General features: G+C 59.4%; 1 protein-coding gene and 1 long non-coding RNA gene across 2 annotated transcripts; one reads left to right on the plus strand and one right to left on the minus strand.

Annotated features, from left to right (window-relative positions):
• The first annotated feature begins 20 nt into the window (after positions 1–20).
• Positions 21–548, plus strand: LOC128802770 (uncharacterized). The gene is made up of 2 exons (XR_008435573.1): positions 21–136; positions 237–548. It is a non-coding gene; the product is annotated as an uncharacterized LOC128802770 (long non-coding RNA).
• A 497-nt stretch (positions 549–1045) lies between these two features.
• Positions 1046–7950, minus strand: LOC128802769 (AP-1 complex subunit sigma-1A-like). The gene is given in 6 exon segments (XM_053969329.1): positions 1046–1527; positions 3630–3767; positions 4554–4662; positions 6550–6584; positions 6586–6729; positions 7747–7950. Coding segments are annotated over 6 exon segments (663 nt in total). The 5' UTR covers positions 7936–7950; the 3' UTR covers positions 1046–1479.
• Positions 7951–26815: the final 18865 nt, after the last annotated feature.

The following is a 26815-nucleotide window of genomic DNA, read 5'->3' on the forward strand; positions in this document are numbered from 1 at the left end:
CCCAGTTCCCTCCCAGTCCCTCCCAGTTCCCCCCAGTCCCTCCCAGTTCCTCCCAGTTCTACCCAGTTCCTCCCAGTCCCTTCCAGTCCCTCCTAACCTCTTCCAGTCCTTCCCAGTCCCTCCAAGTTCCCTCCCAGTCCCTCCCACTCCCCCCCAGTCCTCCCAGTCCCTCCCACTCCCCCCCAGTCCCTCCCAGTCCCTCCCAGTTCCCTCCAGTCCCTCCCAGTTCCCCCCAGTCCCTCCCAGTTCCAGCCCCAGGCCCTTCCCAGTCTCTACCAGTCCCTCCCAGTTCCCCCAGTTTCAGCCCCAGCCCCCTCCCAGTCCCTCCCAGTTCCCCCAGTCTCTCCCAGTCCCAGCTCCAGTTCCCTCCCAGTCCATCCCAGTCCCTCCTAACCTCTCCCAGTTCCCCCCAGTCCTTCCCAGTCCCTCCCAGTCCTTCCCAGTCTCTCCCAGTTCCCTCCCAGTCTGTCCCAGTTCCCCGCGGGGGGGTTGCCTGTAAATAACCCCCCAATCACTAATTTTGCTAACGAATAAAAGCGACTATTTTAGTACGAGTTACTCCCGTTTTTTGGGGGGGCGGGGCTTCTCCTGCCCCCCTCCCCCCCGGGGGCAAATTTTTGGAACCCCCCAGGGGTAAAACAGCCCCAAAAAGGGGTCAAAATACCCCCAAAAAGAGAAGAAATTACCCCAAAAAGAGAAAAAAATACCCCAAAAAAGGGTAAAATCACCACAAAAAGGGTAAAAGAAACCAAATAAAGGAAAAATGCCCCCAAAAAAGAGAATGAATGACCCCAAAAAGAGAAAAAATTACCCCAAAAAGGGGTAAAATAAACCAAATAAAAGAAAAATCCCCCCAAAAAGAGAAAAAATAACCCCAAAGAAGGGCAAAATAAGCGCAGAAAATGGAAATTAAACCCCCCCAAAATGGAAAAAGAACCCCAAAAGTTGCAAAAACAACCCCAAAAAAAGACAAAATAACCCCAAAAAAGACAAAATAACCCCCCAAAAAAGATAAAAATAACCCAAAAAAATCACCAAGTTCAGGTCGAGTCTCCACAGATTTTATTCCAAATTTTTTTTTTTTTGGGGGGGGGGCGCCGTGATCCCAAGGGTCCCTAAAAATTTGGGGAGGGGTCCCCAAAAAATAATTAAAATAATTCGGGGGGGGGGGGGCACCTTCAATGGAATCTCCCCCAAAAATTTTGGGGGGGGGGGCGGGAACCCCCAAATTGGGACCCCCCCCGCCCCTTCCCGTCCCCAAAATCGAGGTGAAGGCAGAGACCCCACCCCAAAAAAATTTGGGGACCCCCCCCCCCAAAATGAGCCCCAACCCCCGCTTATAGATATATTTACAATTTGGGGGGGGCATAGGGGGTCTCCCCTCCCCCACCTCGGTCTTCTTCAGGCTGGGGGGGTCCCCAAAATTTGGGGGGGTCCCCAAAATTTGGGGGGGGTCCCCAAAATTCGGGGTGGGGGGGGCTACGCCAGCCCCATTTCCTCCAGGACGCTCCGGGGGGATTCGTCCTCCTGTGGGGGGGGGGGGGGAAAGAAGGGGTTAAATTTGGGGGGGGGGGAAGGGGAGAGAACCCCAAAATTTGGGGGGGGAAAGGGGGAGTGAACCCCAAAATTTTGGGGGAAAATGGGGGAGCCAACCCTAAAATTTGGGGGTACAAAGGGGGGACAGAACCCTAAAATTTGGGGGGGGAAGGGGGGAGTGAACCCCAAAATTTGGGGGGAAAAGGGGGGGCGAACCCCAAATTTTGGGGGAAAAGGGGGGAGTGAACCCCAAAATTTGGAGGGACAAAGCCCCAAAATCTGGGGGGTGCTGGGGGGGGATCCACTGTCAAAATTTGGGGGGCTGAACCCCAAAATTTGGGTGGGTAAAGGGGGACTAAGTCCTAAAATTTGGGGGGAAAGGGGGGGAGCGACCCCCCAAATTTTGGGGGGGGGGGAAGGGAGGCACAAACCCCAAAATTTGGGGGGAAAAGGAGGGACACAACCCCAAAATCTGGGGGGTTTGGGGGGGGGACATTTGGGGACACATCTGGGGACACTGGGGGTGTCATGTGATGGGGGGGTGACACTGGTGACGTCACGTGGAGGGGAGGGGACACTGGGGGACAATGGGGGGGGTGTCACATCCTGGGGGGGGCATTGGGGACATTGGGGGGGTGGCACAGGGGGGTGACACAGGGGGTGGCACGGGGGGTGACACAGGGGGTGACACCGAAGGTGACACAGGCGGTGACACAGGGGAGGTGACAGAGGGGAGGTGACACAGGGGGTGACACCGAAGGTGACACAGAAGGTGACACAGGGGGTGACACAGGGGGTGACACAGTGGGGGTGGCACGGGGTGTGACACAGGGGTTGACACCAAAGGTGGCACAGGGGGTGACACAGGGGGTGGCACAGGGGGTGACACCGAAGGTGACACAAGGCATGGCACAGGGGGTGGCACGGGGGGTGACACCAAAGGTGACACCGAAGGTGACACAGGAGGGGTGGCACAGGAGGTGACACAGTGGGGGTGACACAATGGGGTGGCACAAGGGGGTGACAGGGTGACACAGGGGAGGTGACACAGGCGGGTGATGGCGGGGGTGGCACAGGGGAGGTGACAGGGGAGGTGACACAGGGGGGGCTGGCATGTATCCGGGGGGGTGACACAGGGGGGGTGACACAGGGGGGGTGACACAGGAGGTGTCAGGGGAGGTGACACAGGGGAGGTGACACAGGGGAGGTGACAGGGGAGGTGACAGGGGAGGTGACAGGGGAGGTGACAGAGGAGGTGACACAGGGGAGGTGACAGGGGAGGTGACACTGCAGCTGTGACTCATTTCCCTGCAGCGCCCGAGGGCCCCCCCCAGCTCTGCAGCAAAACGGGGGGGGGCCTGGCCCAGTTTGGGGGGGGCCTGGCCCAATTGGGGGGGGTCCAAACCAGTCTGGGGGGGCTTCAAACCAGTTTGGGGAGGGTCCGTCCCAGTTTGGGGGGTCCATGTCCCCCTCCCCATGGATTTTGGGGTCACCACGACTCCACGGATGGTTCATGAAGGATTTTTGGGGTCACCACAACCCTACAAGAACCTCCATGGATTTTTGGGGTCCCCCAACCCCTCCCGTTGGATTTTTGGGGGTTTTTGGGGTGTCCCCACCTCCTGCAGCAGCTCCCCGTGGATTTTGGGGTCACCACAACCCCACGGATGATCCATGAAGGATTTCTGGGGCCACCACGGCCCTACAAGAACCTCCATGGATTTTTGGGGTCACCATGGCCCTACAAGAACTTCCATGGATTTTTGGGGACACCATGACCGTACAAGAACCTCCATGGATTTTTGGGGTCACCACAACCCTACAAGGTCCCCCATGGATTTTGGGGTGTCCCCAACCCTTCCCGTTGGATTTTTGGGGTTTTTGGGGTGTCCCCACCTCCTGCAGCAGCTCCCCGTGGATTTTGGGGTCCCCCAACCCCACGGATGATCCATGAAGGATTTCTGGGGCCACCACGGCCCTACAAGAACCTCCATGGATTTTTGGGGTCACCATGGCCCTACAAGGTCCCCCATGGATTTTGGGGTGTCCCAACCCCTCCCGTTGGATTTTTGGGGTTTTTGGGGTGTCCCCACCTCCTGCAGCAGGTCCGCCTGCTCGATGGCCTTGAGGACGCTCTTCTTGGATGTGTCCTGGATCTCGCCGCCCATCACGAACTCGTCCAGGATGAAGTAGGCCTTCTCGAAGTTGAAGATGATGTCCAGCTCGCACACCTGCCCGGGAGGTCACCGCTCGCTTGGGGACACCCGGGGGACACCCCCAGTTCGGGGTCGCTCGGGTCACGGGGGCCGAAGTGGCCATCAAGGACGTTGGGTGGCTCCTGGTGGCACTTGGGGGGCTTCCTGGAGAACTTTGGGGTGGCCCAGATGGCCTTGAGGGGCTCCTGGAGAACTTTGGGGTGGCCCAGATGGCCTTGAGGGGCTCCTGGAGAACTTTGGAGTGGCCCAGGTGGCCTTGGGCTCTTTCTAGAGAACTTTGGGGTGGTCCTGGGGGACTTCTGGTGGCCCTGGGGTGGCCTTGAGGGGCTTCTGGAGAACTTTGGGGTGGTCCTGGTGGTCCTGGTGGTCCTAGGGGACTTCTGGTGGCCCTGATGGCCCTGAAGGGCTCCTGGAGAACTTTAGGGTGGCCCTGGTGGCCTTGGGCTCTTCCTAGAGAACTTTGGGGTGGCCCAGGTGGCCTTGAGGGGCTCCTGGAGAACTTCTGGGGTGTCCCTGATGACCTTGAGATGTTTCTGGTGACCCTGAGGTGTCCCTGAGATGTCCCTGAGGTGTCCCTGATGTCCCCAAGGTGTCCCTGCAGACCCCAGGATGTTCCTGACGTCCCTGAGGTGTCCCTGATGTCCTTGAGATGTTTCTGGTGACCCCAAGGTGTCCCTGATGACCCCAGGATGACCCCAAGGTGTCCCTGGTGACCCCAGGATGTCCCCAATGACCCCCGAGGTGTCCCCTGAAGACCCTGGGCTGTCCCCGCGGTGTCCCCCGGGCCGTGTCCCCACTCACGCTGCCGAAGTACTTGTCCAGCAGCTCCACGTAGCGGTGGATGAGCTCCAGCGTGATCAGCTCGTTGTCCTGGCCCTCGATGGCGCAGCAGAAGTAGAGGCTGGCGTACCTGGGGGACAACGTCGAGGTGGGGACGTCCCCACGGCCACCAAAACCCACCAGGGCCAAGGAGACCCCAGGTGTCACCACGGTCAAGCCAACCATGGTCGAGCCATTGTGGTCAACCCAACCACGGTCAACTCATCATGGTGAACCCAACGATGGTCAACCCAACCATGGTCAACCCAACCATGGTCAACTCATGAAGATCAACCCAACCATGGTCAACCCATGAAGATCAACCCAACCATGGTCAACCCAATCATGGTCAAGCCAACCACGGCTGAGCCATTGTGGTCAACCCAACCACAGTCAACTCATCATGGTCAACCCAACCATGGTCAACTCATGAAGATCAACCCAACCATGGTCAACCCAACCATGGTCAACACATGAAGATCAACCCAGCCATGGTCTACCCAGCCATGGTCAACCCATGATGATCAACTCAACCATGATCAAACCAACCATGATCAACCCAACCATGGTCAACCATGAAGATCAACCCAACCATGGTCAACTCAACCATGGTCAATTCATGAAGATCAACCCAACCATGGTCAACCCAATCATGGTCAAGGCAGTCATAATCAACTGACCATGGTCAGCCTGTCATGGTCAGTCCAATGATGGTCAACTCATCATGGTCAACCCGTCATGGTCAACCTGTCATGGTCAAGCCAACCATGGTCAACCCAACCATGATCGACTCATCATGGTCAACCCAACCATGATCAATCCATCACGGTCAACCCAACACAATCAACTCAACCATGGTGCACCCAACCACAGTCAACCCATCATGGTCAACCCGACCATGGTCAACCTCATCATGGTCAACCCAAGCATGGTCAACTCAAGCATGGTCAATGCAACCATGGTCAACTCATCATGGTCAACCCAATACAGTCACTTTGACCATGGTCAACCCACCCATGGTCAACCCATCATGATCAACCCAACTGTGGTCGACCCATCATGGTTAACCCAACCATGGTCAACACGATCATGGTCAACTCGATCGTGATCAACCCAAGCATGGTCAACCCATCATTGTCAACCCAACTGTGGTCAACCCATCATGGTCAATATATCATGGTCAACCCAACCATGGTCAACACGATCATGGTCAACCTATCATGGTCAACCCAAATATGGTCAATTCAACCATGGTCAACCCATCATGGTCAATATATCATGGTCAACCCAACCATGGTCAACACGATCATGGTCAACCTATCATGGTCAACCCAAATATGGTCAACCCATCATGGTCAACCCAACCGTGGTCAACACAAGTATGGTCAACCCAGCCACAGTCAACCCAACCATGGTCAATGCATCATGGTCAACGCAACCATGGCCAACTCATGAAGGTCAACCCATCATGGTCAACCCAACCGTGGCCAACCCAACCATGGTCAACCCAACCATGGTTAACCCAACCGTGGTCAACACGATCATGGTCAACCTACCGTGGTCAACGCAAGTATGGTCAACCCAACCACGGCCAACCCAACCATGGTCAACCCAACCACGGCCAACCCAACCATGGCCAACCCAACCACGGCCAACCCAACCATGGTCAACCCAACCATGGTCAATCCATCATGGCCAACCCAACCATGGTCAACCCATCATGGTCAACCCAACCATGGCCAACCCCATCATGGTCAACCCAACCATGGCCAACCCAACCATGGCCAACCCAACCATGGTCAATCCATCATGGTCAATCCATCATGGTCAACCCAACCACGGTCAACCCGGCCATTTTTGGGTTATAAAATTTTTTTTTTTTTTTTGGACACGAGGCCGCATTTCCTCCAACTTTTTTGGGTTTTTTTCGGCGACCAAAACTCATTTTTTGGAATTTTTTTTTTGGGGGGGGTTTTACCTCTTGTAGACCACCTTGAGGTCCCTCCACTCGAGGGAAACTGCACATTTTGGGTTTCCTGGCCAGCACCACCTGCATCAGCTCCCGCACCATCTTCTTCTTGTCCTTGTCGGCCGTGGCCAGGTACCACTTCTGCAGCCTCAGTTTCCCTTGGCGGCTGAACAGCAGCATGAACCGCATCTGGGGGGGCTGGGGGGGTCACTGGGGGGGACTGGGAGCGACTGGGAGGGGCTTTGGGGGAATTTTTGGGAGTTTCGGGGGCGATTAAGGGGGGGATTTTAGGGAGGTTTGGGGGATTTGGGGGAGTTTTTCGGGGGGGATTTGGGGTCTGGGAATGGATTTTGGGGAATTTTGGGGGGATTTGGGGTCTGGGAATGGATTTTTGGGGAATTTTGGGGGAATTTTGGGAGGATTTGGGGTCTGGGAATGGATTTTGGGGGAATTCGGGAGGATTTGGGGTCTGGGAATGGATTTTGGGGGATTTTTGGGAGGATTTGGGGTCTGGGAATGGATTTTTGGGGAATTCGGGAGGATTTCGGGTCTGGGAATGGATTTTGGGGGATTTTTGGGAGGATTTGGGGTCTGGGAATGGATTTTGGGGGAATTTTTGGGGAATTTTGGGAGGATTTGGGGTCTGGGAATGGATTTTGGGGGAATTCGGGAGGATTTGGGGTCTGGGAATGGATTTTGGGGGATTTTTGGGAGGATTTGGGGTCTGGGAATGGATTTTTGGGGAATTCGGGAGGATTTCGGGTCTGGGAATGGATTTTGGGGGATTTTTGGGAGGATTTGGGGTCTGGGAATGGATTTTGGGGGAATTTTTGGGGAATTTTGGGAGGATTTGGGGTCTGGGAATGGATTTTGGGGGAATTTTTGGGGAATTTTGGGAGGATTTGGGGTCTGGGAATGGATTTTGGGGGGATTTTGGGGTTAGGCCCAGGTAAGGGAGGGGTCCCTCGGTGGGGGGAGGGGCCTGCCGAGTCACGTGGTAACGGGAGGGATGACGTCACGTGGGAACGGACGCCGGGAGGGGCTCGGGGCCCTTTGCCCCCCACCCCCCCTACCCCCGTGGGAACCCGAGGTCAAAGGTCAAAGGTCACACCAACCGAGGTCACGACCACCCCGCCCCTTTCCCGCCCCACGTGACCGCCCCTCCCCGGCCACGTGACTGCCGCCCCCGCCGCGCCCCCCGCTCACCATGGCGCCGTGTCCCGGGGGAGGGGCCGCGGCGGACGCCGGGGCCGGGGGCCGGGGGGGGTCGGGGGGGGCTCCGGGAGGGGGTCCCGGAGGGGTCCCGGGGGTCGGGGGGGGTCGGACGGGGCCGCTCCGCGCCTCCGGCAGCGCCGCGCCGGGCCCGCCGCTTCCGGGTGTGACGTCACCGCGCATGCGCCGGGGCGCGGCGTGTCGCCATGGCTACGGGGGAAATGGGCGTGGTCTGGGGGAGAGGTTTACCCGCGGAGTGGGCGGGAGGTTTCCATAGCAACGGGGAGGAGGCGTGGCTTGTCGCCAAGGGAACCAGGTGCGCTTCCCGCCAAGAGGGGGGCGGTTGCCGCGGTAACGGGGAAGGGGCGTGGTCTATCGCCGAGGGGCGGGGCGGTTGCCTCGGCAACGCGGCGCTGCTGGGTAACGGTTGCTATGGGGCGTTGCTATGGCAACGGAGGGAGGAATTGGGGGGGAAAAAGGAGAATTTGGGGCCCTGGGGTTGGAGGTGACCACTGGGACAGGAGTGACCATAAACCCAGGACAGGAGTGACCACAGCCCCAGGACAGGAGTGACCACAGCCCCAGGACAGGAGTGACCACAGCCCCAGGACAGGAGTGACCACAGCGCCAGGACAGGAGTGACCACAGTGCCAGGACAGGAGTGACCACAGTGCCAGGACAGGAGTGACCACAGCCCCAGGACAGGAGTGACCACAGCGCCAGGACAGGAGTGACCACAGTGCCAGGACAGGAGTGACCACAGTGCCAGGACAGGAGTGACCACAGCCCCAGGACAGGAGTGACCACAGCCCCTGGACAGGAGTGACCATAAACCCAGTGCAGGAGTGACCACAGACACTGGACAGGAGTGACCACAGTGCCAGGACAGGAGTGACCACAGACACTGGACACGAGTGACCACAGCCCCAGGACAGGAGTGACCACAGCCCCTGGACAGGAGTGACCATAAACCCAGGACAGGAGTGACCACAGCCCCAGGACAGGAGTGACCCCAGCCCCAGGACAGGAGTGACCACAGCCCCAGTGCAGGAGTGACCACAGTGCCAGGACAGGAGTGACCACAGCACCAGTGCAGGAGTGACCACAGACACTGGACAGGAGTGACCACAGACACTGGACAGGAGTGACCACAGCACCAGTGCAGGAGTGACCACAGACACTGGACAGGAGTGACCATAAACCCAGGACAGGAGTGACCACAGCACCAGTGCAGGAGTGACCACAGCGCCAGGACAGGAGTGACCACAGCCCCTGGACAGGAGTGACCACTGAGCCAGGACAGGAGTGACCACAGCCCCAGGACAGGAGTGACCACAGCCCCAGGACACGAGTGACCACTGAGCCAGGACAGGAGTGACCACTGAGCCAGGACAGGAGTGACCACAGCCCCAGGACAGACTGACCCCACGGCCGGGTTTTGGGGTGACCCCCCCAATATATTAAACTCTCCCCAATAAATTACAGCTCCCCCCGACCCCCCGGGACCCCAATTTTGGGGTGCCCCCATTTTGGGTTGTCCCAATTTTGGGTTGTCCCCATTTCGGGGTGTCCCCATTTAGGAGTGTCGCAATTTCGGAGTGTTCCAATTTTGGGGTGCCCCCATTTTGGGGTCTCCTCAATGTCTGGGGTGTCGCCGGTTTGGGGTGTCCCCAATTTTGGGCTATTCCAGTTTTGGGGTGTCCCCGTTTCGGAGTGTCCCAGTTTTGGAGTGTCCTCATTTTGTGGTCTTCCCATTTTGGGGTGTCCCCAAATTTCGGGGTGTCCCAGTTTTTGGGTGCCCCCCCAGGGGCGCTCAGGGATCCGTCACCTGCCCACGAAGAGGACGGCGCCTGTGGGGGGGGAGAGAGGGGTCAGGGGCACCCCCAGACCCAAATCTCTGGGGCAGAGACCCCAAAAATATCCCCAAATCCTCCAAAACCCCCAAAATCCTCCATAACCCCCCAAACCCCCCTAATTCCGCGATCCCCCAAATCCTCCCAAATCCCCCAAAACCTCCAAAATCCCCAAATCCCCCTCAAATCCTCTGAAAATCCTCCTAAATCCCCCAAAATCCCCAAATCCATCAAATCCCCCCAAAATCCTCAAAACCCCCAGATCCCCCAAATCCTCCAAAATTCCCCAAATCCCCCAAAATCCCCTAAAACCCCAAATCCCCTGAAGACCCCAAAACACCCCCAAAATTCCTCAAATCCCCCAAAATCCCCTAAAACCCCCAAATCCCCTGAAGACCCCAAAACACCCCCAAATTTCCCCAAATCCCCCCAAATACTCAAAATCCCCCAAACCCCCGAAATCCCCCAAACCCCCCAAAATGCCCCAAAATCCTCAAAAACCCCCCAAAATGCCCCAAAATCCCCCAAATCCCCCCAAACCTGTGGGGTGGTGCCGGATGAGGAAGAGGAAGGGTCGATCCAAGAGGATTTCGGGGGGGGCCATGCGGGAATAAACCACGGCAGCTGCGGGACGGGGGGATCAGTGAGACCCCAAAAAACCCCAAAATCCCCCCAAAATCCCCTCTAACCCCCAAAATCCCCCCCAAATCCCCCAAATCCCTCAAAACCCCTAAATCCTCCAAATCCCCCCAAACTCCCCAAAAACCCCCAAACCGCCAAACTCCCCAAAATCCCACAAAGCCCCCCAAAATCCCCCAAAACCCCAAATTCCCCAAAACCTCCCAAATCCATCCAAATCCTCCAAAATCCCCCAAAACGCCCAAACCCCCCCGGAAATCCCCCAAACCCCCAAAATCCCCCCAAAACCCCAAATCCATCCGAACCCTCCAATATCCCCCAAACCCCCCCAAAAATCCCAAAAGCCAAAAATGCCCCAAATCTCCTCAAGATTCCCCAAACCCTCCAAAATCCCCCAACCCCCTCAAACATCCCAAAACCCCAAAACGCCCAAAACGCCCAAAATGCCCCAAAATGCCCCAAAATGCCCCAAAATGCCCCAAAATGCCCCAAAATGCCCCAAACCTGAGGCCGAGGCCGCCTCGGTGCCGTTTTCGGCCACCTCCATCCGCACCTTCTGCAGGACCTGGCCCAGCACCAGGCGCTCCTCACCTGGGCAGGGGACACGGGGACATCGCTGGGGACGTTGGGGACATTGGGGACATTGGGGATGTTGGGGACATTGGGGACATTTGGGGACGTTGGGGACATTGGGGACATTTGGGGGACGTTGGGGACATCAATGGGGACATTGGGGACATTTGGGACATTGGGGACATCGGGGACATTGGGGACATTTGGGGACGTTGGGGACATTTGGGACATTGGGGACATTGGGGACGTTGGGGATGTTGGGGACCTCAATGAGGACATTTGGGGACATTGGGGACATCATTGGGGACATTTGGGACATTGGGGACATTGGGGACATTGGGGACGTTGGGGACATTTGGGACATTGGGGACATTGGGGACGTTGGGGAGGTTGGGGACCTCAATGAGGACATTTGGGGATGTTGAGGGGACATTGGGGACATCGGGGACATCATTGGGGACATTTGGGGACATTGGGGACACTGGGGGTTGGGGGCATTGGGGACATTAATGGAGACATTAATGGGGACGTTGGGGACCTTGAGGGGTTTGGGGGACATTGGGGACGTTAGGGACCTCAATGAGGACATTTGGGGACATTGGGGACATTGGGGACATTGGGGACATCATTGGGGACATAACTGGGGACATTGGGGACACTGGGGGTTGGGGACATTGGGGACATTAATGGGGACGTTGGGGACCTCAGTGAGGACATTTGGGGACATTGGGGACATTGGGAGGACATTGGGAAGACATTGGGGACATTGGGGACATCATTGGGGACATTGGGGACATTTGGGGACATTGGGGACATCATTGGGGACATTGGGGACATCATTGGGGATGTTGGGGACATTGGGGCAGACTGGGGACATTGGGGGTTGGGGACATCGGGGACATTAATGGGGACATTGGGGACGTTGAGGGGATTGAGGGGTTTGGGGACATTTGGGGACATTTGGGGACTGGGTACGTTGGGGACAGCAGGGATGTTGGGGACATTTGGGGACATCTGGGGACATTTGGGGACATTTGGGGACGTTACCTGACAGGGGGGAGAAGTCGGCGCTGTCGGGGTCGAAGAGGTCGAGGACCCCCAAGGCCTTGAGGGGACCCCGGAGGTCCCAGGAGGTCTCCAGGGAGAAGCTGGGGGGGGGGAGAAGGGGTCACTTGAGGGGGTGGCAGTGTCCCCAAGTGTCCCCAAGTGTCCCCAAGTGACCCCTGGTGAACGCAAGTGACACCAAGTAACCCCAGTGTCCCCAATCCCCCAGATGTTCCCAATGTCCCCAATGATCTCCCGGATGTCCCCAATGTCCCCGATGTCCCCACTGTCCCCAGTGTCCCCAAATGTCCTCAATGTCCCAAAATGTCCCCAAATGTTCCCAATGTCTCCAAATGTCCCCAATTCCCCCCAACGTCCCCAGTGTCCCCAAATGTCCCCAATGTCCCCAATGTCCCCATTGTCCCCCCAATGTCCCCAGTGTCCCCATTGTCCCCCCAATGTCCCCAGTGTCCCCAATCCCCCCAATGTCCCCAATGTCCCCATTGTCCCGAATGTCCCCAATCTCCCCTCAATGTCCCCAGTGTCCCAAATGTTCCCAATGTTCCCAATGTCCCCGCTGTCCCCAATCCCCCCAATGTCCCCATTGTCCCCAATGTCCCCAATGTCCCCAATCCCCTCAATGTCCCCAATGTCCCCTCAATGTCCCCAGTGTCCCCAATCCCCCCAATGTCCCCAATGTTCCCCTGGCTGTCCCCACTGTCCCCAATGTCCCCAATCCCCCCAATGTCCCCCCAATGTCCCCAATGTCCCCCCAATGTCCCCAATGTCCCCACTGTCCCCAATGTCCCCAATCCCCCCAATGTCCCCAGTGTCCCCCTGGCTGTCCCCGCTGTCCCCGCTGTCCCCGCTGTCCCCGCTGTCCCCAATGTCCCCAATGTCCCCGCTGTCCCCAATGTCCCCAGTGTCCCCCTGGCTGTCCCCCTGGCTGTCCCCGCTGTCCCCAATGTCCCCAGTGTCCCCCTGGCTGTCCCCGCTGTCCCCGCTGTCCCCAGTGTCCCCCTGGCTGTCCCCGCTGTCGCCGCTCTCTCACCGTGGCAGCACGAGCACGCGGGGGGCGGGGCGGAGCCGTGCCACCCAGCCGGTGACATTGGGGACATCGAGCAGCGGCAGCAGGGTGGCAGCGGGGACGTGGCGCTGCACAGGTGCCACCAGCAGCAGGGCCACCTCCCCCCCCGCGTAGGGGACCTCGGCCACCGTGAACGGGACCCCCTGCGGCGTCTCGAAGTCACCTGGGGGTGACATTGGGGGGGGGGGGGGTCAGAGGGGACACTGGGGACAGCCAAGGGGACATTGGGGGTGGCAGCCAGGGTGACACGGGGTGACACGGGGACAGCCAGGGTGACACGGGGTGACACAAGGACAGCCGGGGTGACACTGGGGGGGGTCAGAGGGGACATTGGGGGTGGCATCCAGGGCGACACAAGAGATGACATGAGGTGACACAGGAGGTGACACAGGTGACAGGAAGTGACACAGGTGCCCCATGTGCTGGGCGGTGCCCAGGTGTGCCAGGTGACACAGGAGGTGACACAGGTGACACACAGATGACACAGGTGAGAGGTTACACAGGTGACACACAGGTAACACAGGTAACACAGGTGACCCAGGTGACACAGGTGACACAGGTGACACACAGATGACAGGTGCCATCAGATGGAGATGCTCTCCTGCACGGAGGTGGTGACACAGGTGACCCAGGTGACCCAGGTGACACAGGTAACACAGGTGACAAGTGACACAGGTGACAGGTGACACACAGGTGACACACAGGTAACACACAGGTAACACACAGGTGACCCAGGTGACACAGGTGACAGGTGACACAGGTGACAGGTAACACAGGTAACACAGGTGACAAGTGACACAGGTGACACAGGTGACACAGGTAACACAGGTGACACACAGGTGACACAGGTGACACACAGGTGACACAGGTGACACAGGTGACCTAGGTGACACACAGGTGACACACAGGTGACACACAGGTGACAGGTAACACAGGTAACACAGGTGACACAGGTGACAGGTGACCCAGGTGACAGGTAACACAGGTGACAAGTGACACAGGTGACAGGTAACACAGGTGACAGGTAACACAGGTGACAGGTAACACAGGTGACACAGGTGACACAGGTGACACAGGTGACACAGGTGACACAGGTGACACAGGTGACAGGTGACCTAGGTGACACACAGGTGACACACAGGTGACACAGGTAACACACAGGTGACACAGGTGACCTAGGTGACACACAGGTGACACCCAGGTGACACAGGTAACAGGTAACACAGGTGACAGGTGACCTAGGTGACACCCAGGTGACACAGGTGACACGGCGCTCACCGCAGCGGAAGCGCCCGGTCCGGGCCATCATGGGCACGGCGCCCGCGGTGCCGTCGGCGCGGCCGAAGGGCCGGGCGCGGGTGGCGCGCGCCGGGAACGGGACCCCCCAGGAGCCCCGGAAGAACTCGGCGCTGGCCACCAGCAGCCGAGCGCCGGGAGCCACCGCCCCGGGGGCCACCAGCCCGGCCACCAACCCTGCGGGGACAAGGGGGCGTCACCGAGGGTGCGGATCCCGAAAAAAAATCCCGTTGGGCCCAAAAAAACCCCATTGATCCTAAAAATGCGTTGATTGCCCAAAAATCCCATTGATTGCCTAAAAAATCCCGTTGATCCCAAAAAACCCCATTGATCCTAAAAAATGCATTGATTGCCCAAAAATCCCATTGATTGCCCAAAAAATCCCGTTGGTCCCAAAAAAACCCCCGCGATGATCCTAAAAAATGCCTTGATTGCCCAAAAGTCCCATTGATTGCTTAAAAAATTCCGTTGGTCCCAAAAAACCTCATTGATTACCCAAAAAATCCCATTCATCCCAAAAAACCACATTGATCCTAAAAAAACCCCACTGATTACCCAAAAAAACCCACTGATCCCAAAAACCCCATTGATTACCCAAAAACCCCATTGATTACCCAAAAATCCCACTGATTCTAAAAAAACCTCATTGATTACCCCAAAAATCCCATTGATCCCAAAAAAACCGCATTGATCCCAAAAAAAACCCCGTTGGTCCCCAAAAATCCCATTGATCCTAAAAAAACCGCATTGATTACCCAAAAAACCCCACTGATCCCAAAAACTGCATTGATCCCAAAAAAACTCATTGATCCTAAAAAATGCATTGATTGCCCAAAAATCCCATTGATTACCCAAAAAAATCCCATTGATCCCAAAAAAAACCCCGTTGGTCCCGAAAAATCCCATTGATTACCCAAAAAAATCCCATTGATCCCAAAAAACCACATTGATCCTAAAAAAGGGGTCCCACACCCACCGCCCCCTCCCCAAAAAGGGATCCCGGGGGTCCCGCACCCCTCGCCCCCTCCCCAAAAAAGGTTCCCATGGCCCCCTCCCCAAATCCCGGGGGTCCCGCACCCCTCACCCCCTCCCCAAAAAAGGGTCCCACCGCCCCCTCCCCAAAAAGGGATCCCGGGGGTCCCAAACCCACCGACCCCTCCCCTAAAAAGGGTCCCGGGGGTCCCGCACCCCTCGCCCCCTCCCCAAAAAAGGTCCCGGGGGTCCCACACCCCTCGCCCCCTCCCCAAAAAGGGGTCCCAAACCCACCGCCCCCTCCCCAAAAAGGGGTCCCGGGGTCCCGCACCCCTCGCCCCCTCCCCAAAAAGGGGTCCCAAACCCACCGACCCCTCCCCAAAAAAGGGTCCCGGGGGTCCCGCACCCCTCGCCCCCTCCCCAAAAAGGGGTCCCGGGGGTCCCAAACCCACCGCCCCCTCCCCAAAAAGGGCTCCCGGGGGTCCCACCGCCCCCTCCCCAGAAGGGGTCCCGGGGGTCTCACCGCGGGTCCGCTCCCGGGCCCAGGCGTTGAGGACCCTCCTCGCCCCCTCCCCACTGGCGAGGTCCAGGCGGGCGAGGCTGCGGGGCCCCAGGGCTCGCACCAGCCGGGCCACGAAGCCGCGCCTCAGGGCCACCCCGCGGGCCACGAAGAGCCCCTGGGCCACCTCCAGCACGTGGCCGGGCCCCCGCAGCGCCCCGAGCAGCCCCCGCAGCTCGGCCGAGACCCCCGGGCCTGCGGGGAAACTGAGTCACGGAAGGGACGGGGACAGGGTGGGGGGTGGGGGAGGGGGTTGGGGGAAGGTGACAGCGCTGCCCGCGTGGGGACAGGGACGTCAGAGTGTCCCCAACGGGGATGGGGGCCTCAAACCCCACCCCAAGGGGGACAATGACCTCAGATCCCACCCCCTTATGGGGACAATGACCTCGAGGTGTCCCCAGTGGGGACAGGGACCTGAAACCCCCCCCTCTATGGGGACAGGGACATCAAAGTGTCCCCAACGGGGACAGGGACCTCAAACCTCACCCCAATGGGGACAATGACCTCGAGGTGTCCCCAAATGGTGACAGGGACCTCAAAACCCACCCCCAGTGGGGACAGGGACCTCAAATCCCACCCCAAGGGGGACAATGACCACAGATCCCACCCCCTATGGGGACAATGACCTCGAGGTGTCCCCAGTGGGGACAATGACCTCAAACCCCACCCCCTATGGGGACAATGACCTCAGATCCCACCCCTATGGGGACAATGACCTCAGATCCCACCCCCCGGTGGTGACAAGGACCCCGAAGTGTCCCCTCCACGTCCCCCCGTCCCCCTCACCGTCGATGCTGAAACCGGTGGCCGCCTCCAGCTGCTGCCGGCCCCTCCCGGCCGTGGCCACCTGCAGGGCCACCAGCACCGAGGTGGCCCCGAGGGGCGCGAACACGACGTTGGTGTCACCTCGGGCTGCCAGCGCCGCCCGGAACAGCCGCAGCCCAAAATCTGTCACCAGCTGGGCCACCCGGGCCGGTTCCGGTGTCCCTGAGCCCGCCAGGGCCACCAGGGCCACCAGGGCCACCGGGGTCAGCCGCATCCTGGAGGGACGTGGGGGTCACTGGGGACACTGGGGACACTGGGGCAGCCCCCTCCCCCTCTCAGGGGACACCGGTGTCTGGGGGACACCGAGGTGACACTTGGGGTGGCACCAGGGGTGGGTCCAGTGCTGGTGTCACCCCCGGTCCCAATCCTGACCCTAATCCTGGTCCTGGTGTCACCCCCGGTCCCAGTCCCAGTCCTAAACCCAGTCCTGGTGTCATCCCAGTCTTAATCCTGATCCTAATCCCAGTTTCCAGTCCCATCTCCAGTTCTGGTCCCAGTCCCAGTCCCAGTCCCGATCCTAAACCCACTCCTGGTGGTGATTCCAGTCCCAGTCCCAGTCCTGATGCTGGTCCCAGTCCCAGTCCCGCTGCCCCCTCACCTCTCTCTGCTCTCGGTCCCGGTTCCGCTGTCCCAGAATCCGGTTTTGCTCCCAGTATCCCGGTCCCGGTCCCGATGTCCCGGTCCTGGTGTTTTAATCCCGGTTCCGATGTCCCGGTTCTGATCCCGGTTCTGATCCCGGTTCTGATCCCGTTCCCGATGTCCAGGTCCCTGTCCCTGTGTCCCAATCCTGGTCCCGATGTCCTGTTCCCGTTCCCGTTCCCGATGTCCCAGTCCCGCTCCGGTTCCCAATGTCCCGGTTCTGATCCCGTTCCCGATGTCCCGTTCCCGATGTCCCGGTCCCTGTCCCTGTGTCCCGGTCCCGATGTCCCGGTTCTGATCCCGTTTCCGATGTCCCGGTTCTGATCCCGTTCCCGGTTCCGTTCCCGATGTCCCGGTCCCGTTCCCGATGTCCCGGTCCCGATGTCCCGGTTCTGATCCCGTTCCCGATGTCCCGTTCCCGATGTCCCGGTCCCTGTCCCTGTGTCCCGGTCCCGATGTCCCGGTTCTGATCCCGTTCCCGATGTCCCGGTTCTGATCCCGTTCCCGGTTTCGTTCCCGATGTCCCGGTCCCGATGTCCCGGTTCTGATCCCGTTCCCGGTTCCGTTCCCGATGTCCCGGTTCTGATCCCGTTCCCGATGTCCCGGTCCCGATGTCCCGGTTCTGATCCCGTTCCCGGTTCCGTTCCCGATGTCCCGGTCCCGGTTCCGTTCCCGATGTCCCGGTCCCGATATCCGGGTTCTGATCCCGTTCCCGGTTCCGTTCCCGATGTCCCGGTCCCGGTCCCGGTCCCGTCTCTGGAGCCGCCTCCGGCCCCGACGGCGCCTTTAAAGGGCGGGGCGGGGGCGGGGGGGACAAAGGGAGGGGGGGGGATTTCCACTGGTGTCCCCCCATGACGTCACCGCGCGTGTCCCGTGTCCCTTCCCATGACCCCTCTGTGACCCCCCCCGGGTGTCACCCGTGACCCCTCTGTGACCCCCGTGTCCCCCCCCCCGTGTCCCTTTCCGTGTCCCCTGTGACCCCCCCCCCATGTCCCCCCAGTGTCCCCTGGGTGTCCCCCCCATGATCCCTGCGACCTTTGTCCCCCCCCCCAGTGTCCCCTGGGTGTCCCCCCCACCCCCGCTGTCACCCCAGGGTGACGCCAGGACCCCCCCCCATGTCCCCTGTGACCCCTGTGACGCCCCCATGTCCCCCTCTGCCCCCTGTGCCCCCCACGTCTCCTGTGACCTTTGTGCCCCCCCATGTCCCTTTTCGTGTCCCCCCGTGTCCCCTCAATGTCCCCTGGGTGTCCCCCCCCCCACCCCCGCTGTCACCCCGGGGTGATGCCAGCCCCCCCCCATGTCCCCAGTGACCCCCCCCATGTCCCCCTCTGTCCCCTGTGACCCCTGTGACCTTTGTGTCCCCCCATGTCCCCTGTGTCCCCCCCATGTCCCCAGTGACCCCCCCATGTCCCCCCCCATGTCCCCTGTGACCCCTGTGACCTTTGTGTCCCCCCCCAGTGTCCCCTGTGTCCCCCCCCCCACGCTGTCACCCCGGGGTGACGCCAGGGCCCCTTCCTGCGGGGTGACGCGGTGGCAGCCGCGGTGGCATCCGCGGTGACACCGGGGACACAGGGCTGGGGGGAGGGGAACTGGGGGTGTCCCGACCTCCCTTTGGGGTCAGGGGTCTGCCCCAGTGCCCCACAGACCCCGTATAGACCCCATAGACCCCATAAACACCCTACAGACCCCATATAGACCCCATAGACCCCATAAACACCCTACACACCCCATAGACCCCCCAGAGGCCCCATAGATCCCATAAACACCCCCCAGTGCCCCACAGACCCCGTATAGACCCCACAGACCCCATAAACACCCTATAGACCCTATAGATCCCATAGACCCCATAAACACCCCCCAGTGCCCCACAGACCCCGTATAGACCCCACAGACCCCATAAACACCCTATAGACCCCATAGATCCCATAGACCCCATAAACACCCCCCAGTGCCCCACAGACCCCCTAGATCCTCCATAGACCCCTATAGATCCCATAGACCCCATAACCCCCCATAAACCCTCATAGACCCCATAGCGCCCCCATAGACCCCATAGACCCCCATAGATCCCCTATAAACCCCACAGCCCCCTATAAACCCCAAAACACCCCCATAACCCCCTATAGACTCCATAAATTCCCTATAGACCCCATAGATCCCCTACAGACCCCATAACCCCCCGGAGAACCCCATAAATCCCCCCCAAAGCCCCCAATCCCAAACCCCTCTGGAAAAAAAAAAAAAAAATCCCCATTTTTTCTTTTTTTATTCCTTTTTTTTTTTCATTCATTTCCCCCCTTTTATTCCATTTTATTCCTTTTTATTTTTCCTTCCCCCCTCTTTTTTCTCCCTTTTCCCCCCATTTTCCCCCTTTTTATCCCTTTTTTTCCCATTTTTTTCCATTTTTTCCTTTTTTTCCCCCGTTTTTATTCCTTTTTGTCCCTTTTCCCCTCCCTTTTTTATTTCCTTTTTTCCCTTTTTTTCTTTTATTCCTTTCTATTTTTCCTTTTTTTCTTCCTTTTTCACCCTTTTCCCCATTTTCCCCTTTTCCCCATTTTTCCTTTTTTTTTCATTATTTACATTTTTTCCTTTTTTTTTATTCCTTTTTTTCCCTTTTTTAAATCCCTTTTTTATTCCATTTTTTCCTTTTTTTTCCCCCCTTTTATTCCCTTTTTCACCTCTTTTTTTAATTTTTTCACTTTTTTCAATTTTTTTTTCCTTTTATTCCTTTTTTCCTCCGTTTTATTCTTTTTTTTTTTCCCTCCGGCGCCTTTTTTTGCCCAAACTTGGCCAGACTTGCCTCATTGTGGGGGCGCGGGAGAGGAGTCAAAGGACAGGAATTTCCTCAGGAACCCAAAATCGCCGCTTTTCCACCCAAAATAGGAGAATTCTTCATTGTGGGGGTGGGGGACGCGTCTGGTCACGTTCAGCCACGCGTGTGACACGGGGGGGACACACGGGGACATCCCCCCCCAAAAAAACCCCAAAATCTCCCCCCAAAAACCCCAGAATCTGCCCCAAAATCTCCCCAAAAACCCAGAAACACCAAAAAAAAAACCCTCCAAAATCTCCCTAAAAACCCAGGACCCCCCAAAATCTCCCCCAAACACCCCAAAAAAACCCCAGAACCTGCCCCAAAATCTCCCCAAAAATCCAGAACCTCCCCCCCCAAAAACCCAGAACCTCCTCCAAAATCTCCCCAAAAACATAGGACCCCCCCCAAAAAAACCCCAGAACCTGCCCCAAAATTCCCCCAAAGATCCAGGACTCACCCAAATTCTCCAAATCCCCCCTGGGACCCCCCAAACCCCCCCAGAACCCCAAAATTCCCCCGGGAGTCCCCAAATCCCCCCTGGGACCCCTCAAACTCCACCCAAGACCCCAAAATCCCCCATGGGACCCCTCCCAAACCTCACCCAGGCCCCCAAAATCCCCCCCGAGGGAGTCTCTAAATCCCCCCGGGACCCCCCAAACCCCACCCAAGACCCCAAATCACCCCTGGGACCCCCCAAATCCCTTTTTGGACCCCCCAAACCCCACCCAAGACCCCAAATCCCTGCTGGGACCCCCCAAACCCCCCCAGAACCCCAAAATTCCCCCGGGAGTCCCCAAATCCCCCCTGGGACCCCTCAAAGCCCACCCAAGACCCCAAAATCCCCGATGGGACCCCTTCCAAACCTCACCCAGGACCCCAAAATCCGCCCCGAGGGAGTCTCTAAATCCCCCCGGGACCCCCAAACCCCACGCAAGACCCCAAATCTCCTTTAGGACCCCCCCAAACCCCACCCAGAACCCCAAAATTCCCCCGGGAGTCCCCAAATCCCCCGGGACCCCCAAACCCCACCCAAGACCCCAAAATCCCCCATGGGACCCCCCAAAACCCCACCCAAGACCCCGAAATCCCCCCCGGTATCCCCCAAATCCATTTTTGGACCCCCCAAACCCCACCCAGGACCCCAAAATCCCCCCCGAGGGAGTCTCTAAATCCCCCCTGGACCCCCCAAACCCCACCCAAGACCCCAAATCCCTTCTGGCACCCCTGAAACCCCACCCAGGACCCCAAAATCCCCCATGGGACCCCCCCCAAACCCCACTCAGGACCCCCCCCCCGGGGGTGACTCATTTTGGGGTGACTCAGTCGGGTCTCGGCTCCTTCCTGTGGGGTCCCCGGGGAGGTGGGGGTGTCACATCCAGCTCATCCCAAATTCCTCGTGATTCACCCCAAAAACGGGCACCGGGCCCCGAATAAACCCGAATCCATCCCAAAAACCTCGCTGTGACCCCAAAGCTGGAGGGATTCACCCTGAAATTCACGTGGATTCACCCCAGATCCACACTGCACCCCCAAAAATGAAGGGACTCACCCCAAAAACTTTCACAGACACAAATCAGGAGATATTCAATCCAAAACCACGTGGATTCAACCCAAAATCTCCATGGATTCACCCCAAACTCACGTGGATTCACCCCAAAATCTCTATGGATCCACCCCCAAACCCACATGGATTCACCTCAAAGCCTCATTGCACCCCAAAAATTAAGGGATTCACCCCAAAAACCTCCACAGACACAAATCAGGAGCGTTTCACCCCAAAAATGTATGGATTCACCCCAAATCCATGCAATTCATCCCAAAACTTGCCACACATCCAGATCAGGAGAGATTCACCCCAAATCTCCATGGATTCACCCCAAAATCCACGTGGATTCACCCCGAAGCCTCACTGCACCCCAAATCGGAGGGATTCACCCCAAAACCTCCAGCGGACCCCAAATCTGTCCCATCCCCAGCGCTGCCACCCCACAGGGGTGTCCCGTGTCCCCTCCATGTCCCAAATCCCCTGCAGCGTCCCCATCCCGTGTCCCAAATCCTGTGTCCCACCCCATGTCCTTGTCCCCATCCCATGTCCCCGTCCCGTGTCCCCTGTCCCACATCCTGACCCCCGTGTCCCATGTCCCCATCCTGTGTCCCACCATGTCCTTGTCCCTTTTCCCCTGTCCCACCCAATGTCCCGTGTCCCCATCCTGTGTCCCCTGTCCCACCTCCCCTCCCCATGTCCCACCACAACCATGTCCCTTGTCCCCTGTCCCCTGTCCCACCTCATGTCCCCTGTCCCCATCCCATGTCCCATGTCCCTTGTCCCGTGTCCAACCCCATGTCCTACCTCCCCACACCTCATGACCCGTGTCCCATGTCCCATCTCCCCATGCCATGTCCCCTGTCCCCATGCCATGTCCCATGTCCCTTGTCCCGTGTCCAACCCCATGTCCTACCTCCCCATGCCATGTCCCTTGTTCCCATCCCATGTCCCATGTCGCTTGTCCCCTATCCCACCCCATGTCCCCTGTCCCCATCCCATGTCCTTTGTCCCCTGTCCCACACCGTGGCCCCATGTCCCACCTCCCCATGCCTCATGTCCCGTGTCCCATGTCCCATCTCCCCATCCCATGACCCTTGTCCCCATCCCATGACCCATGTCCCATGTCCCACCTCCCCATGCCACATCCCCATGTCCCCATCCCATGTCCCTTGTCCCTTGTCCCGTGTCCCACCCCATGTCCCACCTCCCCATGTCATGTCCCGTGTCCCATGTCCCACCTCCCCATCCCATGTCCCTTGTCTCCATCCCATGACCCGTGTCCCCTGTCCCACCTCCCCATGCCATGTCCCTTGTCCCCATCCCACGTCCTCTGTCCCCTGTCCCCTGTCCCACACCGTGACCCCATGTCCCACCTCCCCACGCCCATGTCCCGTGTCCCATGTCCCACCTCCCCATGCCATGTCCCATGTCCCCTGTCCCCTGTCCCACCCCATGTCCCACCTCCCCATGTCATGTCCCGTGTCTCATGTCCCACCTCCCCATGCCATGTCCCATGTCCCCTGTCCCCTGTCCCACCCCATGTCCCACCTCCCCATCCCATGTCCCTTGTCCCTTGTCCCTTGTCCCACCCCATGTCCCACCTCCCCATGTCATGTCCCGTGTCCAATGTCCCCTGTCCCCATCCCATGTCCCCTGTCCCCTGTCCCACCGCCCCCACCACGTCCCATGTCCGATGTCCCTTGTCCCCATCCCATGTCCCCTGTCCCATGTCCCACCTCCCCATCCCATATCCCCTGTCCCCATCCCATGTCCCTTGTCCTGTGTCCCCTGTCCCACCCCATGTCTCACCTCCCCGTGTCATGTCCTGTGTCCCATGTCCCACCTCCCCATCCCACATCCCATGTCCAATGTCCCCTGTCCCCATCCCATGTCCCGTGTCCCCTGTCCCACCGCCCCCACCACGTCCCACATCCCGATGGGATCAGAGCACGGCCTTGGACGCACCTGGACGTTCCCGCGGAGACGCCGCGACGTGCCCAGAGGAACCGCCTGAACCTCGCGGGAGTGCCACCAGGCGCCAAAGGACACCTGGTGTCCCTTGTCACCACGCGTGCCAGGAAAAGGGCGGTGGCACCTGTCACAGCACATTCCTGGCACCCGCGGCGGCGCTTTCGTTTCTCCCACTTCCTTTTATTGCGACCAAAGGTCCTCTCCAGGTGTCGTCCGCGTCCCCAGTCGCGCTCCGCCCGCGCTTGGGGACGGATCCTCGCGTCCATCTCTGCCCCCCAACTCCGGCGGCTCGGGGCCATGGGGCGGCTGTGGGGCAGCCCGGCCGTGCTCTGCGTCTGCGTCCTGCTCGTCTTCACAGGTGGGACATGGTGGCACTGGGACGCGGCACTGGGACGTGTCCACACCCGTGGTGGCACTGGGACGCCTCCCCACCCATGGTGGCACTGGGATGTGTCCACACCCGTGGTGGCACTGGGACGTGTCCACACCTGTGGTGGCACTGGGACGCCTCCCCACCCATGGTGGCACTGGGATGTGTCCACACCCGTGGTGGCACTGGGACGTGTCCACACCTGTGGTGGCACTGGGACATGTCCACACCCGTGGTGGCACTGGGACGTGTCCACACCTGTGGTGGCACTGGGACATGTCCACACCTGTGGTGGCACTGGGACGCGTCCTCCACCCATGGTGGCACTGGGACATGTCCACACCTGTGGTGGCACTGGGACGCGTCCTCCACCCATGGTGGCACTGGGACGCGTCCTCCACCCATGGTGGCACTGGGACATGTCCACACCTGTGGTGGCACTGGGACATGTCCACACCTGTGGTGGCACTGGGATGTGTCCACACCTGTGGTGGCACTGGGACATGTCCACACCTGTGGTGGCACTGGGATGTGTCCACACCTGTGGTGGCACTGGGACATGTTCCCCACTCTGTGGTGGCACTGGGACCCCTCCCCAGCCATGGTGGCACTGGGACACGTCCCCACCCGTGGTGGCACTGGGACATGTCCCCCACCCATGGTGGCACTGGGACGTGTCCACACCTGTGGTGGCACTGGGACATGTCCCCCAGCCATGGTGGCACTGGGACACGTCCCCACCCGTGGTGGCACTGGGACACATCCCCACCCATGGTGGCACTGGGACACGTCCCCACCCGTGGTGGCACTGGGACACGTCCCCCACCCCATGCTGGGAGGGCTCCAGAACCATGCGTGGGGATGTTGTGGATGGGGGTCTTTGGGGTTCCGGGGGCGTTTGAGGGGGGTCAACGGATCTTTGGGGTCACAGGGCTTTGGGATCCAACTGGGGGACTTGGGAATCCTCGGGGCATTTTTGGAGAACCAAGGGTGGGGCTTTGGGAAGCATTGGTCTGTTGTGGGTGGGGGTCTTTGAGGAGGTCCAGGTGTGTTTGGGAGGGGGGGGTCTGTGTGTCCTTTGTGGGGCTCTGCAGGCTCTGGGGGTCCATGGGGGGTGGGAAATGTTGGTGAGGTCGGCCAGGAGAGGCCCTTCATGTGTAGGAGATGGTGGAATGTCCACCACCAAGGGCGCGGCCGTGTCTGTCCTGGGATAACAGGGGCCACCACTACTCCAGCAGGGAAGACAAAAACGGACACCACCAGCAACACCATCAGCTCAAATGAGCCCCACAGCACCGAACCCACCTCGACTGCCACCACCATGCCAACCCTGCCCACCACCACGATAATCCCATCCACCACCACGCCAACCCCATCCACCACCACATTAACTCCTTCCACCACCACGCCAACCCCGCAAACCACCACGTTAACCCCGCCCACCACCACGATAATCCCATCCACCACCATGCCAACCCCATCCACCACCACGCCAACCCTGTCCACCACCACGATAACCCCGTCCATCACCACGCCAACCGTGCCCACCACCACGCCAACCCCACCCACCACCACGTTAACCCCGTCCACCACCACGATAATCCCATCCACCACCATGCCAACCCCGTCCACCACCACGATAATCCCGTCCATCACCACGCCAACCCTGCCCACCACCACGCCAACCCCACCCACCACCATGCCAACCCTGTCCATCACCATGCCAACCCCGCCAACCACCACATTAACCCCGCCCACCACCACGATAATCCCATCCACCACCACGCCAACCCTGTCCACCACCATGCCAACCCCGTCCATCACCACGCCAAGCCTGCCCACCACCACGCCAACCCCACCCACCACCACGCTAACCCCGCCCACCACCACGTTGACCCCGCCCACCACCACGATAATCCCATCCACCACCATGCCAACCCCGTCCACCACCACGATAATCCCACCCACCACCACGCCAACCCCGCCCACCACCACATTAACCCCGCCCACCACCACGCCAACCCTGTCCACCACCATGATAACCCCGTCCACCACCATGCCAACCCCTTCCACCACCACACCAACCCCACCCACCACCATGTCAACCCCGTCCACCACCGCGCCAACCCCGTCCACCACCACGATAATCCCGTCCATCACCACGCCAACCCCGCCCACCATCACACCAACCCTGCCCACCACCATGCCAACCCCGCCCACCACCACGCCAACCCCGCCCACCACCACACCAACCCCGCCCACCACCATGCCAACCCCATCCACGACCACATTAACTCCTTCCACCACCACGCCAACCCTGTCCATCACCACGCCAACCCCGCCAACCACCACATTAACCCCGTCCACCACCACGATAATCCCATCCACCACCACGCCAACCCTGTCCATCACCACGCCAACCCCGCCAACCACCACATTAACCCCGTCCACCACCACGATAATCCCATCCACCACCACGCCAACCCTGTCCACCACCATGCCAACCCCGTCCACCACCACGCCAACCCCACCCACCACCACGCTAACCCCGCCCACCACCACGTTAACCCCGCCCACCACCACGATAATCCCATCCACCACCACAATAATCTCATCCACCACCATGCCAACCCCGTCCACCACCACGATAATCCCGTCCATCACCACGCCAAGCCTGCCCACCACCACGCCAACCCCGCCCACCACCACATTAACCCCGCCCACCACCATGCCAACCCCACCCACCACCATGATAACCCCGTCCACCACCATGCCAACCCCGTCCATCACCACGCCAACCCCACCCACCACCACGTTAACCCCGCCCACCACCACGATAATCCCATCCACCACTATGCCAACCCCGCCCACCAC

This window comes from Vidua macroura, unplaced genomic scaffold (assembly GCF_024509145.1).
Source record: "Vidua macroura isolate BioBank_ID:100142 unplaced genomic scaffold, ASM2450914v1 whyUn_scaffold_180, whole genome shotgun sequence".
NCBI classification, from domain to species: domain Eukaryota; kingdom Metazoa; phylum Chordata; class Aves; order Passeriformes; family Viduidae; genus Vidua; species Vidua macroura.